The sequence below is a fragment of the Meriones unguiculatus genome, chromosome 9, assembly GCF_030254825.1.
Source record: "Meriones unguiculatus strain TT.TT164.6M chromosome 9, Bangor_MerUng_6.1, whole genome shotgun sequence".
NCBI lineage: Eukaryota > Metazoa > Chordata > Mammalia > Rodentia > Muridae > Meriones > Meriones unguiculatus.
In genome coordinates this window covers 12,205,957-12,223,265 of record NC_083357.1, presented here as the reverse complement: position 1 = coordinate 12,223,265, position 17,309 = coordinate 12,205,957, and the positions used below count along the sequence as shown (strand labels likewise).

The following is a 17,309-nucleotide window of genomic DNA, read 5'->3' as shown; positions in this document are numbered from 1 at the left end:
CAGCCCTCTGCACGTGTCCACGCACGGGACCTCAGCCCCGGGCGCGCCCTGCTGCTGGGTGACTCACAGATGCCGCAGGGTGAGGCTACGCCTAGGCATCCATTCATCTGAAAAACACTGCCACACCCGCGGAGACCTCTACCCGCCTCCCTTCCCATCTCCAGTCCTGTATGCAATTACTGTCTTCTTTCGTAGTGGTATCTTCCCCCAACTGGAGGATAAAACGGTTAATCACTTCAGTTAAAAAAAAAAAAAGAGGGGGGGACCACGCCCTTCCCAGTTCCTCAGAGATTAAGAAAAACTAGATTTCGTTGCAAGCTGGCCCCAGGCTGGCCCTGAAGATCTTCCTCAGCCTGCCAGCAGGGGGCAGTGCCTCCACGAGCGGGGGGGGGGGGGGAAAGCCTTTGCTTTGAGCTCTCTTTACCTTCCAGAGTTGCACCCGTACATGAATCCGTATGGCTGACTGTACCCCCAAAGAAGGCCTACCCAATGTGAAAAAGGAACCGATACTGTTACCTCAGCTCAAAGGGAAGGCTGTGAAGGGACATTTCAGGCTTTCTGAGGGCTTCTGGCATCTCCAGAAGACCTCCCCTATAGGAACTGGTGCTGAGTCAGGAGACAGTTTGGGGCCACACTACAAGGCCGAAGGAGCTGGATGTCGGACGTCCCACTGTCTTTCTGTCGTTCATCCTTGCCCAGGGTGACTCAGAGGTAAATCCCAAGAGTCTCACGTGGCTGTGTCTTACCTGCTCTGCTTTAGGCATGGATGTGGGGCCCAGCTCTTGCTGGGAGGGGAAAGGTCAAATCTGTGGGGTCAGAGGCCTTCTAGGAAAGGTTTTTGGTGACATGTTTCTGAATTAGGCTTTCTGTTTCAATTGAAAGCTAAGGCTTCCCCATGTTACCTGTGCTTCAAAGTCATGAACTGGCTACCTTGTCAGCTGTCTCTCAGGCATTCCCTTCCTCTCTGTCCCAGCCGCATGCCTTCCCCTTTAGTTCCCTTCCGATGGTCAAGCTCTTCTTCAAGTGCCACAGCCTGGCACTGCTTTCTGTGTCTGCACCGCTCTCATAAACTACCCTTGCCTGCACCTGGCTCCTCCTTGTTTCTTGTTTCAGTTTGGCAGAGCTCTCTCTCTGTGTCTCTCTGTTGCTGTCTCTCTCTCTCACACACACACATGCACAGATGTGCACAGTAATGTGAGTGCAGGTACCTGAGGAAACCAGAGGTGTCAGACCCCCTTGGAGTTGGAGTTGCAGATGGCTGTGAGCTGATTGACGTGGAGTCCTGGGACCTGAACTCATGTCCTCTGCAAGAGCAGTACTCATACTTAACCACTCTTCAACCAAAGCCATTTATTTGTTTGTTTGTTTGTTTATTGGCAGGATCTCAGTACATAGCCCAGGCCAGGCAAGCAGCTGACAGCTTCCCAGTCTTAAATCCCCTTAGACGGTGAACAGGCAAGAGCAGAATTGCCTACTTCGCAGTTTTTCTTCCTTCCCTCTCTTCCTCACAGCTGCCTCCCCCCCCACCCCGCCCCTTCTACTTTATGAAAACAAGCAGCATTTACAATTCCATTGCCCAACCCTGAGCTGCTCCTTTGTTTTTGACTTAGGTAAGTTTCCCATCTGCCCTTTGGCTGAAATATTTTCTGCTGTCTCTTGATTCGTTGAAATCATTCCTCATTGAAGTGGCTTCAAGACGGAAACACTGATAAGCTATCTAGGATCGAAGATGACAACTTTTACAACTGGGTAAAGGGTCCCTAAAGATTTATAATATTCCATTACATATGGCCCATCTTTCCTTTGTTCTTTCTTTTATGTTATTTTTTTTTGTTTTTGTTTTGTTTTGTTTTTTGAGACAGCGTTTCTCTGTGTAGCCCTGATTGTCCTGGAACTCTCTTGGCTGGCCTGGAGCTCACAGAGACCTGCCTGCCTAGTTTTGGGATTAAAGTCCTGTGCCACCACCACTTGGCTGGCATTTTCTAAAACGTTTTTTAAAAAACGTTAAAAATTTACAAAGAAAGGTGGGGGTGTAGAGAGACTCTGCAGTTAGTGGGCTGGCTGCTCTGTACACAACCTGGGTTTGGTTCCCAGCACCCACATGGTGGCTCACAGTCACCTGTAACCCCAGTGTGATCTGGTGCCCTTTCTCACCTCCAAGAACACTGCCTAGGGGCTGGAGAAATGACTCAGGGATCAAGAGCACTGGCTGCTTTTCCAAAGGTCCTGAGTTCAATTCCCAGCAACAACATGGTGGCTCACAACCATCTATAATGAGGTCTGGTGCCCTCTTCTGGTATGCAGGAAGACATGCAGGCAGAATACCCTATAAATAATAAATAAATTTAAGAAAAAAAGAGCACTGATACACATGGTGCGTGTACATGGCCAAACACAACACATTTTGAAAAAGAAATATTGTGTACATACATGGTAGGCACAGCCTCTACCATTAAGCTCCATCACCAGCCCCTTCTAAATTGTCTTACTAAATTGTCCATGACGGTGGGGAAGCCCATTTTGTATCCTTGACTTTGTATCACTCCTGCCTCAGCCTCCTGCATGGTAGCTGGGAATAGAGGCATAGGCTGAGGCCCGCAGATCCCGAGTTTTTAATGTGCTGGGCAAGCACAGGAGAGAATTCAGTACTCTGGTCTCCCTGCTGCCCCTCTCCTTATTTTGTATTTGGTTGTGCACACCCCCTCTTCTTCTTCTTGTCATACTGACTGCACTTTACAGTCTGGCTCCCCCATCTACTCCTGCTGTGTGCACGCATACTGTTAGCCTATAGGCAACCTGCTCCTGCGTTGCCTTGTAACCTATGATGTCATCATGTGTGGCCCACCAGGTGTGTGGCAGGCGCGGCTCAGGTGCGCCTGCACAAGCTATAAAAGGACCAACCCTCTGCTTTGTCCCTCTCTCACGGTCCTCTCTTGCTCTCTCTGCCTCGCTTTCTTTCCTGGGGCCCCCACCATGTCTCTCTCTTTCCTTTTCTTTATCTCTCCACTTCTGTCCAATCAATCTCTTTCATATAATATCTGTTGTGTGTGTCGCATCATTTTAAAATAAATACTAACACATACCCCCCTCCAAATGCACTTACTAAGCTCAGAGTGCCTTGACTTCCCCCTGCAGGTGGCTATGTGAACCCCCATCTCTGAATAATGATTTAGGTTTTCTCACCCCCAGAAACAACCAAATTTAAACAGTTTCTATCCTATTCAGGTATGAAGACTAGAAGGGCCAACCTGGCCTGACCTAGTTTTGTGTGCATGGGCAGTGAGGCAAAATTGTGTCCTCTAGTAACCGCTTAAGGAAAAGTCCCTATTTATCATTTTCTGCTGATATATAAATGGGTGTGTGTATAATTAAAATCAGATACATTGTGGGAAGGACGTGTTCAGTAAGAAACTTGAATATATGGTCTAATTTATCAAAGTAGAAAACTACACACTAGTAGCTTTCTTTCTCATGAACCCCATAAAAGAAAGCCCCAAACAATGATTAGGACCCTTGAGTATTTTCAGTAAAGCCCATTCTGTTAATTTGAAGTTTCTCTCTCTCTCTTTCTCTCTTATCTGCACTATCACTTTGCTCCAAATAAAATGATCTTATCTTGTTTCATTTGCAAATGAAGAAAACATGTGACCCAGACTGGGATTACTGAAAACATTAACTGTTAATGGTGTTTATCGATCTTGTCAAATACATATTACAGGAAGCCTTATTTTGAAGCAAAAACCAGGTTAAAAAATCAAAATAGAGGGCCAGCTGTGGTATCGTCTGTCTATATCCCTGCCCCTCCCCCATTTTTAATCTCAGTATTTGGGAGGAAGGGTCAGAGGCCAAATTAGATAGATCTCTGTGAGCTGGAGGCTAGCCTGGTCTACATAGTGATTTTCAGGACAGCCCAAGTTGTGTAGAGAGACAGCTCAAGAAACAAAAACAAATAAAAATTTAAATGGAGTCACCTATGCTAAAGTTCCAAGTCAAGACTAAACCCATCTGTTTATCTGTCCCTTCCAGAGGTCAGACTAGAGAAATAGAATTACCAAACAGGCTCCTTTCAATTGGCAAGACAATGAAGTTCTTGTGCTTTAGTCCTCCACAAAGAGGCAACCTGAAGTCACCTGCTGTTCACTGATTATTTCATAGTGTTCTGGCTCCAGGTGGGTCCCCGCCTAGAGGGGAAGGTAATCTGGTTGTCTGATTTCTTCTTCTCCTCCTCCTCATTCTATTTCTCCTCCTTCTCCTCTTCTTTTTCTTCTTCTAACAGGAACTTGGGTGTTCCTGGCTGGCCTCAATCTTGATATATGGTTGAAGGTGAGCTTAAATGTCTAATCACCTTGCCTGTGCCACCCTAGCTGGTTTATATTGTGCTGGGAATTGACATGAGAGCATCATGCATGCTAGGCAAGTACTCTCTCAACTGAGCTGCATCCCCAACACAGCCCTGCCTTTTTATTCAGGAGGCCTTTCTCTCCAGCCACCCCTGTAGCCACTACTCTGTGTATCTGTGAAATTGGTTTTTGTAGACTTCATATGAAAATGAGACCGTTCAATATTTGTCTTTCCATACTTTGGGATTATTTCACTTAGCATAATGTTGAGGTCCATGTTACTGCAAATGGTGAAGTCCTCTCTCTCAAGATGATTAATATTGTACTGTATGTATGTACTGAACTCCTGTTAGCTACTTTTTGATGCTTGGTTTTATGTGTGTTTGTTTTTTGAGACAGGGTTTCTCTGTGTAGCCTTGGCTGTCCTTGAGCTTCTTCTGTAGGCCAGGCTGGTCTCGAACTCACAGAGATCTGCCTGTCTCTGCCTCCCTCCTGAGCACTGGGATCATAGGCATGCACCACTATGTCTGGCTGTGTTTTTGTTGTTGTTGTTTTTTTTTTTTTTTTTGCTTGAGACCGGGTCTCCTTGTAGCCTGTGTTGCCTTAAACTCATTATATAGCTGAGGATGACCTTAAACTCCTAATATTCCTGCTTCTGCTTCTCAAGTTTGGGATTGCAAGCATGCATTACCACACCTAGCTCAGTCACTCTTCGATGATGTTTCCAAATCTTGGCTATTGTGGCTAAGGCTACAGAGAATATATGGTCCTCTGCAGGTATTTTTTTTTGCCATGCCCCTTCCGTTTCCTTTGGGTCTGCAACCAGAAGAAGAAATCTGGATTATATAGTTTTGTGGGGTTGTTTTGTTTTTAATATCAAGGACTCACCATACTGTTTTTCACAATAGTGGTACCTAGTTGCATCCTTCCAGAGTGTTCACTGTTCTGTTTTCTTCATATCTTCATCTATACTTTTTGTCTCTTCTGTTTTGTTTTGGTTTTTGGTGGTTTTGAATGTTTGGCAATAGGGTGGGGCAGGGTATGAGGATGGTATCTGAGCTTCAGAGCTATGCTTCACTTTCTCTCTGGATGCCTGGCAGAGGGGTGTCTACAGGGGTTCACTTTGTAGCCCAAACTGTCCTGGAACTCATGGAAATTCTCCCGCCTCAGCCTCCCTAGTCTTGGGTGTGTGCCAACATGCTCAGCATCTCTTGAGTTCTTGGCAATAGCCGTCCTACAGGTGTGAGTATATAGAAGGGCCAGGGTTAGATCCTCAACACCTCATCCTACATATAGGCACATGTATGTGCTGTGTGCCGCTACTGTCTCCTATGAGAAGTCCAAGTGCGGGTTTGACATTTCTTTCCACCTTGCTTCCACAGCCACCATTGTCTACCAAACACCATATCTCTATTAAAGCTCCATTTTTATATTTGTATCTCTGTGTGAATGTGCGTCCCCAAGCCAAGACCCACGGAGGAAGTAAGCGGACAACCTGTGGGATTTAGGTTTTTCTCCTCACCTTGTGTGTCCCAGAGCTCAAACTCAGGTTGCCAGGCGTGGCAGCGGGCTCCTTTACCCACTGAGCCACCTCCCAGTCCCACTTAGTTATTTTTTTGGTTTTGTTTTGTTTTGGTACAAAGTTTCTCTATGTAGCCTTGGCCGTCCTGGACTCACTTTGTAGACCAGGCTGGCCTCAAACTCACAGCAATTCACCTGCCTCTGCCTCCCTGAGTGCTGGGATTTTACGCAGGCACCACCACTCCCAGCTATCTCTCTTGATCTACCAAATTTATATTACTAGGTTAAACAGTCAAAACAAACTAGAATGTTGGGGGATGAGAATCCAAATGGAACAAAAATGTTAACAAGGACCGAATTCTATTACAAATGCAAAGAGCTGCCAGGAATGGTGGCCTTACTTAAAACTTTAGCATCCAAGAACATGTGGCCGGATGGACGTGTGCTGAGGTCAGCCTGGGCTACAGAAGTGAGTTCAGTGCCAGACTGAGCTGCCCCGAAAGGCTTTGTCTCAAAAAACAAAGGCTGAGGAGTATGATAGGAGTGATGGTGCAAGCCTTTAATCCCAGCACTCAGGGAGGCAAGCGGATCACTGTGAGTTCCAGGACAGCCTGGTCTACAGATCGAGTCCAGGACAGCCAAGGCTACACAGAGAAACCCTGTCTCAAAAAAAAGAAAAGAAAAGAAAAAGAGTATGACAGTGTCTTGGGGGAGAACCCCCTTGCCGAGAAAAAAAAAAAAGGGTCCGGTGGGAGGGGAAGGGGAAGAGAGAATAATGGGGAGACACAGTCTTGGTAGCGTGTGTAAGAAACTGAAGGACATAAAAATTTTAAAGTCTACACTCTCATCGGGCATGTTTGCATACTCCTCTATTCTCAAGATTTGGGGAGCTGAGGCAGGAGGATCAGGAGTTTAAGCTCACACTTTGTTTGCCCATATCAGTAGATCTACCTCTTTAGGGCTCCTTTGGGGCAGTTTCCTGAACCAGGAGAACTGGAGTGAAAGCTGTCGTACAAAGTAAGTAGTTGTGGGTCCACGGTGACACACAGGAGTCAGGCGTTAAACGAGTAAGGGGAAGGAGCAGTTCCGTAGATTCCAGTCAGTCAGTGTGGAAAGGAGAGGGCAATGGTGGGTAGCCGGGGCGAGCCACAGGAAGAGCTGCTGCAAGTAACGCACACTCACGCTTGAGGGACAGTCAGATAGGGCTCTCTTTTATTTTGTTATACTATTTTTAAGTAATTTATTTTTATTTTATATGTATGAGTGTTTTGCCTCCATGTATGTATGTGTGCCACATGCTTGCAGTGCCTGTGGAGGCCGAAGAGGACGTCAGATCTCCTGGACCTGGAGTTGCAGACAGCTGTGATCCACCATGGGTGCTAGGACTGGAACCTGGGCCCTCAGAAAGAACAGCTAGTGCTTTTATCCATGAGCCATCTCTCCAGCCCTAGTTTTCTCCTTAAAAAGAGAGAGAGAGAGAGAGAGAGAGAGAGAGAGAGAGAGAGAGGGAGAGAGAGGGTCCCTGTGAATTCATGGCCAGCCTGGTCCACTTAGTGGGCTCCAGGACAGCCCGTACTACAGAGCCCCAATGCTCTTAACCTCTGAGCCATCTCTCCAGCCCCTGAGAAACCCGCTCTTAAACAAACAAGCAAAACAAAGCAAAAGACAGAGAAGTTTATATTATGTGGAGTGCTCTCAGTCCCCCACTGGGAAGGATACTTGTCTAAGGAATTTTTTCTTTTTTGAGACAGGGTCTCACTATAGCTGAAGTCATCCTCAAACTCTGTGGTCCAGGCTGACCTGGAACCCATAAGTTTCTCCTGCGTTAACCTCTCAAGTGCTGGCACTTCAGATGTGAGCCACCGTGCCTAGCTCTGAGGTATTCTTGCCAAACACACATAACCTCTGTCCAGTCACGGGAAACCAAACCCAGCTCAAAGCACATTCGATAAATCATGATCAGGGCCAGTTAAAAAAGAAAGGCAGGAACAGCCTTGGGAGGTCATCTCATGAAACTGCAGGAATCGACACACGACTTCCAAATGTAGTGTGTGAGCCTGGGTTGGAAAGTTGGTCAAATTCCAATAAGGCCTTTAGTTTAATTACAATTAATTAGTTGTTTTATACCTGAGGGTGTCTTTGTGCACCACACGTGTGCCTGAGCCCGCAGAAGGCAGAAGAGGGCCTTGGAGCTCCTGCGACGGCAGTCCTCAGCAGTTGTGAGCCTCTGTGTGGGTGCTGGGAGTGGAACCCAGTTCCTCCGTGAAGAGCAGAAAGTGCTCCTTTTTTTAAAAAAAAGATTTACTTATTTATTTTAGACAATGTTTTGCCTACATATTGCCCGAAAGCCAGAAGAGGGCACCAGATCTCATTACAGATGGTTGGGAGCCGCCGCGTGGTTGCTGGGAGTTGAACTCAGAACCTCTGGAAGAGCAGCCATCTCTCCAGACCCTAGTTTATCTAATATTTTTGTTTAGTTTTGTTCTGAGATATGATCTCACACTGTAGCCAAGGCTAGCCTCAAACTCACAGTAATCCTCCTGCCTCACTTTCTTGAATGAGGAGATTGCAATTGTGAGTCACCATGCCTGGCTAGTGCGTTCAATTTAATTCAGTTAATTAATTTAAATTCCTTAAAAATTTTTACTTTGGGGAAACTGGCAATAGAATCAGGAGTTCAAGGGCATCCTTAGGTAGGTAGTGAATTGAAGGCCAAAAGCAACAAAAACAAAACCAGGAGCAAAGCTAAACAAACAAATACAAATACAAACAACTGATGGATATTTAATCAAATAACTTTAAGTCGGTTAGTTAAATTAATACACTTCTTTTGTGAAATTAATCCTGTAGAGCGTTGTCAGCTTCCCGGATGTGCTCTCTGTGCTGTGGCTAGGGAAGCTGGGACTGTTCGGGAGGCTGAGGAGGAGCATAAGGACTTAGAGGGAGCACTCTAAGATGCTCCGCCAGGCAGGACTCCTTGCCTGTTTGTTGTGTGGGAAGCTGCCAGGGCCCAGACACTCTGCTATGGAGTGGAACAGCCCTTACAGCAGTGTTTTGGAGGAAGTGTGGTAGGGGGGAAACTTCCTTTCCTGAGGTATTACCAAGACCCCTCTGTCTCTCAAAATTGAGTCAGGTTCATGAAGATTCTCCCTCCAGGCATCTTTCACAAGTGGAGCCCCTACTGACCTCTGGTGTCCACACACCTGGACTTCCTTGTCCTTCATGCCTCACCTTCATGGACCTTCATTTGTTCTGACCCCCCCTGCCCTGCTGCTCCCTCCCATCATTTAGTCCTTGCTTCCCACACAGCTTCTGCTCAGCTCACTTGACTCTGGGTGTCCAAACCTCTCCCATCTCCCAGCTCTCTGAAATTAAGCTTGACACCAGGCTTTTGTTTTCTTTCTTTTGTTGTTCCACACACTCCTAAGGAGAAGTGATGGAGATCTAGAATTAAGCTGCTGTACCTGGACCGATAAGTTCTTATTTTGATGGCCCTCCACGCCCACTCTCTGCCACACCCTCCCTGACTACTCTATCTGGGCTCCTGGCTCTGACTGGGACCCCTCAGAGGGAAGGTGCTGGTTAGAAGTTGGGGAGGGGGAGGGGAGGTATCTGCTCTCCCAGCTGCCTCCTTGTGCATGGTTTGGAAGTGCCTGTGCTTCTCTGATGACAGCTGCAGCTCCTCTCTTGACCTCCACAGCCGCAGCTCCAGGAAACAGGGGTCTCATGCCTCTGAGATGCTTCGTGTCCTACCCTCTCTTATTGCCCCTGTGAATGGTCCTGTTCCTTAAGCATACACCTAAATGTGCTCTCCGGCTTCCACCAGGAGTCTTACTGTTATGTGTAGGGTGACAGGACAGGCCGGGTATAGCTTCCTCTGGTGACCCACAAGCCAGGTCTGTAAGAGATCGGGTGAACAAGGCTCCACTAGGGCTGGGAGGGCTCAGCACGTGCGGCACTTGCGGGTACAGTATCCACTCCAAGCTCTGACCCTTCCGCTGAAGTGTGAGGAAGCAGAGGCAAGAGGCAAGATGGGCCGCCATTCTTTGGCTGTCTGTGACAGTCAGACATGAGACAGCCTATGTATTTAGCCACCCAAAGTAAACATTTTAAAAAGAGCACTGGTGTTTGCTAAGTCGGCAATTGGTATTTGAAAAACAAGCCTTCCTCAACTTGATGATTCAGCCAGCAGGTCCTTTGCCAAAATGGGGTTGCTGAACAAATTCTCCTCGGGGAATTAATTCATGCCTGTCAGAGCCAGATTCTCCCTGCCCAAAGGAAGGCTCCCCTTGACCTGCTGGCTCAGGATCGGTTGGCCTGGGTGCCTGAGTTCAAGGGTTGCTCCCCTGGAGAATCTTCCAAGATGTGGAAACGGAGGGCAGATCCCACACACCTGAGTCATCCTCAGCCTCACGCAGGCAAGTAAAGCTGCCCAGTGACACAGACCAGTACCATCGCAGTTAGCAGACTCTGGCAAAAAAGAATCCAGTAGTCTCAGGAGTCTAGAGGAGGAATACAGAGGGCCTGTCAGGACACTCAGGGTGGCTTGGGAGGACAGGGAGCAGGACACAGTCGGAGCTGAATGATCACAGAGACTGGACCAGGGCCAGAGCCAAAGGGTCAGGAAAATAAGTCCATCTCTGGGCAGTTTGGCCTCTCCTGGCCCCTCTGCTTTTCCTGGCCAGGCATTGCGGGGAGTCGGGGGGAGGGGGTCTGGGCAAAGGGCAGCAGTGTGACATCAAAGGACTCCTCAGCCAGAGACAGTGTCGTAAAGAGGGCAGGGTCCCTGGGCAGTGGTGCCTGAAGGGCAGGGGAAAGGCAGCTCCCTGGGTTGTGTGTGTTGACTTTTGACAAGGGTCTGTTGGGGCTGGTAAGCTTCAGAGAGGAGAAGCGTGCTGAGGACTGCTCTGAGGGTAAATAGGGAGTGGTCCAGAGGCTAGTCTAAAGCAGGCAGGAGAACAGCAAGAGAGGACCCTTGTGAGGGTAGGGTGGTCACACGCACCCTTGGTGGAAACAGGGCCTTTGATGGGTTCAAGAGTAGGGCAGTCACATGCACCCTCAGTGGAAACAAGGCCTTTGATGGGTTCAAAGTATCTCCATCCCCACCTGTTGTACACTCCTTCCCCAACCTAATAACCCAAGTGGAACACTCTAGAACTTTGGCCTAATGGGGAAATATCGGGAGGACTGGACCTATTTGAGTGCCCCACTTTCACAGTCATTTCCCCACCCATGGGGTTATAGATAAATCCACTTGTACAACTAGCAAGAACCACATTCTTGGGTTCTTTTTCTTTCTTTTAAAAGTCTGTGTGTATGTCCATGTGTGCGTGTGAATGCAGGCATGTGCGTGCTGTGACATGTGTGGTCAGAGGACAACATAGGGTGTCAATCCTCACCTTCCACCTTGTTTGAGACAGAGCTTCTTGTCACCTTTTTCCTGCTGTATATACCAGGTTAGCTGGCCCACGCGCCCCAGGACTCTCCTGTCTTTACTGCCCATCTTCCTGAAATAGTTCTAGGATTATGGATACTCCCGACTGCATCTGCCTTTCTGTGGATCCCGGGGAATTGAACTCTGGTCCTTTTGCTTATTTGACAAATGCTTTACCCATCGAGTCATTTCCCCAGCCTACTTTTTCTTAAAAAGGGCTCTTCCGAATTAAGTGTCTGTCCACTTCTGCCCTAAGGAGATAGCTGTGACATGTGTGGGGCTTGGCCATCTGACTGGAGGTCTGGCTGCCCACATATCCTATAACTACGCTAACCACAGCCCAGGGCCTGCCAACACCACACGGGAATGTGAGAGGGCCTCAGCTCTGAAGGGCCTGGGTCATAAGGGCCTTTGGTCTGGTAAACACTAATTAAATCCTGACACACCCAGCAGGACGGGTTTGAGGGATGAGAGAGGCTTCACAGGTGGATGCCTTGGCCTCCTGGCCCAGGGCTAGACCTTGTGAGTGGGAACGCCGGAAGCCCTTCTGCTCCTGTCCCTAGGCCAGTGCAGTCTGTGTCCCTCAGTTCTCTAGCTGCAAGGGTTCTAACACCTCTAGTGTGCTTTGCCCCCTCCAGCCCCCTCCCCCACTGCTGTAGTGAGTGGGGCTTACTGCCTGGGAGGGACTTCCCCAGCACATCTGTGACGAGCAGGAGGGAACAGGTATTAATTTGCAAGAGTTTTTATGCTTTGTCCCACTGGCTGTCAGTGACACAGCCAGGAAGGCATAGCTGCCCCATTTTACGGGTGAGGAAACTGAGGCTTAGTTTGGGCTCGTGATTAATAGAGGTACGTGATTAAGGATGGCATGTGGCTTGAGAAATCCCAGCCTATCCTGAGTAATGAGGGAGGCGGCCTGATCCTCTGTGTGTGACACATCAGGAGTGCTGGGATAGAGCTGCTCCTTGGGGGAATTCTAGTTAGACACACATCTCCCCAAGTGGCAGTAGGCCTCTGCCTGCTTGTCTAGGCTGTAGGTAATTAAGTGGCTACTGTTTCTGCTTGTTTGTTATTTGTTTCGAGACAGGCTTTCTATGTATAGCCTTGGCTATCCTGGACTAACTTTGTAAACCAGGCTGGTCTTGAACTCACAGTGATCCACCTGCCTCTGCCTCCTAGAGTGCTGGGATTACAGGCTTGCACCACAGTGGCTACTGTTAAACTCACAGAACTTATCCCTAGAAGCTGGACCCCATGGTACAAAGTGGCCAGGACTCTCCCATGTGCTGGCTGCCCCAGTCCTGGATAACCCAGGAGCTAGGATGACTGCAAATGAGCCAACTGAGCCAGGCTCACTGACTATACATCTGGTCAACCCTGTGCCCTTGCGAGGGTGAGGCAAATCTGAGCCTCCAGTCCAGTGGAGACTACACGGCTGGTCTGCTGGGGCAGGGTCCTTGGCAATGGGAAAGGTAATGCTGCCTATTCTGCTTGTGTCTGCCCTAAAGACAGCTTTAGCTCTAGGCTCTAAAAGCTTGACTAGGCCACAGTGGGGAGCCTGGTCGGCAGGCTGGAGGTCATGTCATCAGGTACACAGTGTTGAGGCTTAGAGAGCTTAGACTGCAGGCAGGCCTGGCAGAACTGTTCCCAAGTGTTATTATCTCACAGAGCTCTCAAGCTTCCCTGCCACGGGGACCACGCATGTTCAGAGCTGACCTCTCCTGTTCTACCTTCTGACTACCCAGAACTCCTCGGAGAGGGAGAAGGGCGTGTGGGCTTACTGAAAGAAGGGTAGTGCACAGTGCTAGGGTAGCCCCACCCAGGCTCTGAACTGACTCATCTGTTCAGCCTACTACTGGCTGGGTGAGGGCTTGGTGCCCTGGAGCCTGGCAGGCCATCCTAGGCATGTATAAAAGCACGCCAATCCAGTCCTTGGCCTTCTACCTATCACTGTCTGCTGCTGCACGATGCTGGGAGGCTTGGGGAAGCTGGCGGCCGAGGGCCTGGCCCACCGCACTGAGAAAGCCACAGAGGGGGCAGGTAAGGGCCTGGGTTTTCTACCTGCCCAGAAGCTGGGGTCTCCTGGGATTGTTGAAAGCTAATTCCGACAGGCAGGCAAGAGCCTTGGGGTAGACTGAGGCGGAGGCCAATCAGGAAGCTTGGCCCAGCGGAGGTAGCAGAGTTGTAGGCACAGAGGCTGGGGTAGTTGCTCAGGCTAGAGCCACTGCCCAAGCAGCCTCCCTCCTAGGGTCTTGCTCCATGACCCAGGCTGAGGTTGCTTGGAGGTTAGGAGGAGGCTCCCGGAGGCTGGCAGAACCCAGGTGTCAGCAGAGGAACTGGTGGCCTGGGTCCCTCTGTCTGGAAGCCTAGAGTACCTTTCATGTCAGTATTGCTTATTTTAGGGCCTGAAGCTATAGCTCAGTGATAGGACATGGATTTGTGCAAGAACTATAAAACCAAACGAAACAAAAACCCTGCTGATTTTGGTTAGTTTATGTAGAGAAAAAGGAGGGTGGATTTTAATTTTCACCATACTTTATTCAAATGTTCTTTTATGATGAAACCATGGAGTCCGGTGCTGTCCAAAGTCTAAAAGGACATGTCTATGTCTTCCGAGAACCTCGGACATGGTCTTGCCAGCTGAGGTCTGTGGCTGCATGTGGCAGTTCATATGAGGCTCACTGAGGGACATGGATGAAAACTTGTGGCAAGTTTGCTGTTCTCTTTGGAAATGGCTGCAAACATACAGTGCTTTTTCATTTTTGACTTCACAGCTTGCTCAGGCCCCTTCTTAGTTTTTCAAGCCTTCTGAGCTGTGAGGGACATGGCAAAGCAAGGTGGGGCTAGAAACAGTTCTCTAAAAGCTTTGGGTTTTACCTCCCACCCCAAACCTCCAGAACCCAGAAGTGGGTAGGGATTCCTCTTCCAGGAAGAGTTGCTTTGTGGAGCTTAGCTTTCCTGGATATGTACAGATGTGGCTAAGTGACAAACACACCTACGCTGGCTCAGGTATTTAGCTGGCAGAAGCTAGGAATCCATGCCCTTCCAGGCTGAGAGGAGAGGCATGGAGAGCCCTGTGCAGCAGCCAGGCGTCTTGAAGGGAGGAATCTAGGGGTTCTCCTGAGCTGTCTGTCATGAACAGGGCAGCATACCAGAGTCTCACCTTATTGTCTAGAGGCATCCAGGCCATTGTGAGGGGAAGTGGGCCTACCTCTACCTTCTCTCTGAATTTGTCCTTTCTATTCAGTTCACGCAGTGGAAGAGGTGGTGAAGGAGGTGGTGGAACACGCCAAGGAGGCTGGAGAGAAGGGTAAGGCTGAGGTTCTTTAGAGATAGGAATGGGGATGAGGGAAGGAAGGAGAAAGGGGGGCGCATAGCTCAGTGGCACTTACTTAACGTGTGAAGTGGTTTCATTGCCAGCATGGGAACGGAAGTAGGGAGAGAGTGAAGTGAACAGGCAGGAAGATAGAGATGGAGGAAGGAAGCCCAACTGCTAGGGCCAATCCTTTTCTTGCTCATCCAGACCTAGCCCTGCCCCAAATGTAGCATCCTCACAGCTGGCCTGCAATTATCTGTGCAATCTCCCAACATGCAATTATCTGTGAAGGTTGTACCTAGAGTCTAGGCTGTTTTCTTTGTGGAATATTAAGAAGACAATGCCACAAAAAGATGATGTGGCAGCACCTAGGGACAGAACATTTAAAATAGACAATTATATATTTCAATACGCATCTATATAAAAATTTACTATGTATGTGTTGTGCAAAGCAGACTCCAGCTGTATGAAGGTCTAACATTTAAATACATGAATATATTAAGCTGTTGGACCATAACTGTTTAAGCTCAAACCAGTAAAATGAAATGTTGTGAATTCAATGGCTCAAAAACAGCAGAAATGTATTGTTTCTATAGCCAGGCGTGGTAGAGCATGCCTGTGATCCCAGAAGTTGAGAGAATGAGACAGGAAGATATGAGTTTGAGGCTACCCTTGGTTACACAGCGTGTTAGACCAGCCTGAACTCTACAGTGAGACCCCCATTTTAAAAAGAAGGGGGAAATGAGGAAAAGAAAAGAAAGAAATGGGTTGTCCTCCATGCTGAGGTCTGGAAATCCCCATGGCAGCCATTGAGCTCTCACGGGGCAGCTCTCTGCTGTGTCCTCACGTGGCTGAAGGACCAGCTTGCTCTCTTGGGTGTTACCTTCTGCTCTCAAGACTCCATCCACCCTCCTGACCCAACCAGAGCCACAGCTCCTACCTCTTCATGGCATGGTCTGGAGGAGGATTACAGCATGGAATTTTGGGGACACAAAAATCCAGACCAAAGAAGTGTCATAAGAGACATTAGTATAATCATGGAGAGGGGAGGCATTTTTGACTAAGATTAAAACAAAACAAAAACAAAAACAAAAACAACCAAGTAGTCATAAAAAAAATATTAGGAACCAGGTGTGGTGGCGTACACCTAACAAACCCAGCACTCAGGAGGCAGAGGCAGGTGGATCGCTGTAAGTCCAAGGCCAACCTGGTCTACAAAGAGTTCCAGGACAGCCAGGAAACCATGTTTCAGAAAAACAAAACCAACCAACCAACCAACCAACCAACAAACAAACAGAAAAGAAAAGAAAACATGAGGTAAAGTTGTCAGTATGAAACATCACTATTTTACACTGGAGAAATGGGGTGGGGTGGCGCACAAAAAGCGAAGCAAACGAAGTTAAGTCAAAAGGAAGGCCACAAACTGTGAGATAATGTTCGTGACAGAAACAGTAATCCAACAAAGCAATCAAACATAAAACATAAAAATGGTGAAAGAATACAAGGCAGCAATTTCTAGAGAAATGAAGTGTAAGTAGCCAGCACACACATGAGCTGTCTGGGCTGTCACACTGAAATTTGAAGAAACAAAGGTTGTTGAGGAAAATCAAACCAAAATGAAATTCGGGATGATAGGCGTGCCTTGCCCTTTGTCCTTGGGGGCTGTTCTAGGGTTGATCCCGTAAGATGGCCTCATTCCACAGGCCTCTTCAGCTGGAAGTGCGGTGGGCTGCCCACCCCTATAAATTTCTTTTTCTTTTCCCAACAGCCGTTGCTGATGCCCTAAAGAGAGCCCAAGAGTCAGGGGACAGAGTGGTGAAGGAGGTCACTGAGAAGGTGACCCACACCGTCACCGACGCTGTTACCCACGCTGCAGAAGGCCTGGGTAGGCTGGGGCAGTGAGTCAGCCTCCTGCCATGGCTGGCCCTTCCTGAATGTCAATAAAATGTGTGAAGTGCGGACAGTCTTGACTTTACTCCTGTGTGCATGGAAACCCCAGGGAAAGTGGCTTTTTGTTGTGCTTGTTTTGGGCGTGGGAATTTATGTGGAGTAGGTTGGCCTGGACTCGTTTGCTATGTAGCTAAGGCTGACCTTGAACTCTTGATCTCCTGAGTGTGGGATTGCAGACAAATGCCACCATGACTGCCTAGGCCAGGCTGACTAATTTTGAAATGGAAACACTTCAGACTGTCAGCTTCTCCTCTGCTGCAGAGGAACATCCAACATGGTGAATACTTTTCACCTCCTGTGGTCTCCACCCAGTGAATCCAGCAAGCAGTCCTCCTGTCTGTGGAAACACGGTCTGTCTCACTGACCTGGAGCTAACCAATCGGACTAGGCTGGCTGCCCAGCAAGCCGAGGGGATCTGCCTGTCTCCGCCTCTGCAACACTGGGAAGACAAGCATGCATTGCCACCATGGCTGTTTCAGGTTTTATTTTCAATGTGGGTTCTGGGGATGGAGCTCAGGTCCTTATGATGGCACCGCAGGCCCTTTACTGAGGGAGTTGTCAACTGTTAGTCAGCCCTTCCCCACCTCTCTCTTTTCCTTTTCTTTCCTTCTCTATCTGTCAAGTGAACAGATCTGTTCTCTGCCACTGAGCTCCATCCCATCCTATGGGGCAGCTATGTAGGGGTCTATGGGGTTCAAAAAGCAGGGTGCACATTCCCTGTAGCATTCTTAGCTTTTCCTTGCAATGG

General features: G+C 48.5%; 1 protein-coding gene across 1 annotated transcript; it reads left to right on the top strand.

The window, feature by feature from the left end:
* The first annotated feature begins 13,191 nt into the window (after positions 1 to 13,191).
* Positions 13,192 to 16,570, top strand: Fam25a (family with sequence similarity 25 member A). The gene is made up of 3 exons (XM_021635990.2): positions 13,192 to 13,335; positions 14,543 to 14,605; positions 16,380 to 16,570. The coding sequence occupies exons 1-3, from the start codon at positions 13,263 to 13,265 to the stop codon at positions 16,511 to 16,513; spliced, it is 270 nt and encodes an 89-aa protein (XP_021491665.1). The 5' UTR covers positions 13,192 to 13,262; the 3' UTR covers positions 16,514 to 16,570.
* Positions 16,571 to 17,309: the final 739 nt, after the last annotated feature.

Coding starts and splice junctions, on each gene's coding strand:
- Fam25a (XM_021635990.2), top strand. CDS start 13,263: ATGCTGGGAGGCTTGGGGAAGCTGGCGGCCGAGGGCCTGGCCCACCGC. Junction 13,336..14,542: donor GAAAGCCACAGAGGGGGCAG/GTAAGGGCCTGG, acceptor CTTTCTATTCAG/TTCACGCAGTGGAAGAGGTG. Junction 14,606..16,379: donor CAAGGAGGCTGGAGAGAAGG/GTAAGGCTGAGG, acceptor TTTTCCCAACAG/CCGTTGCTGATGCCCTAAAG.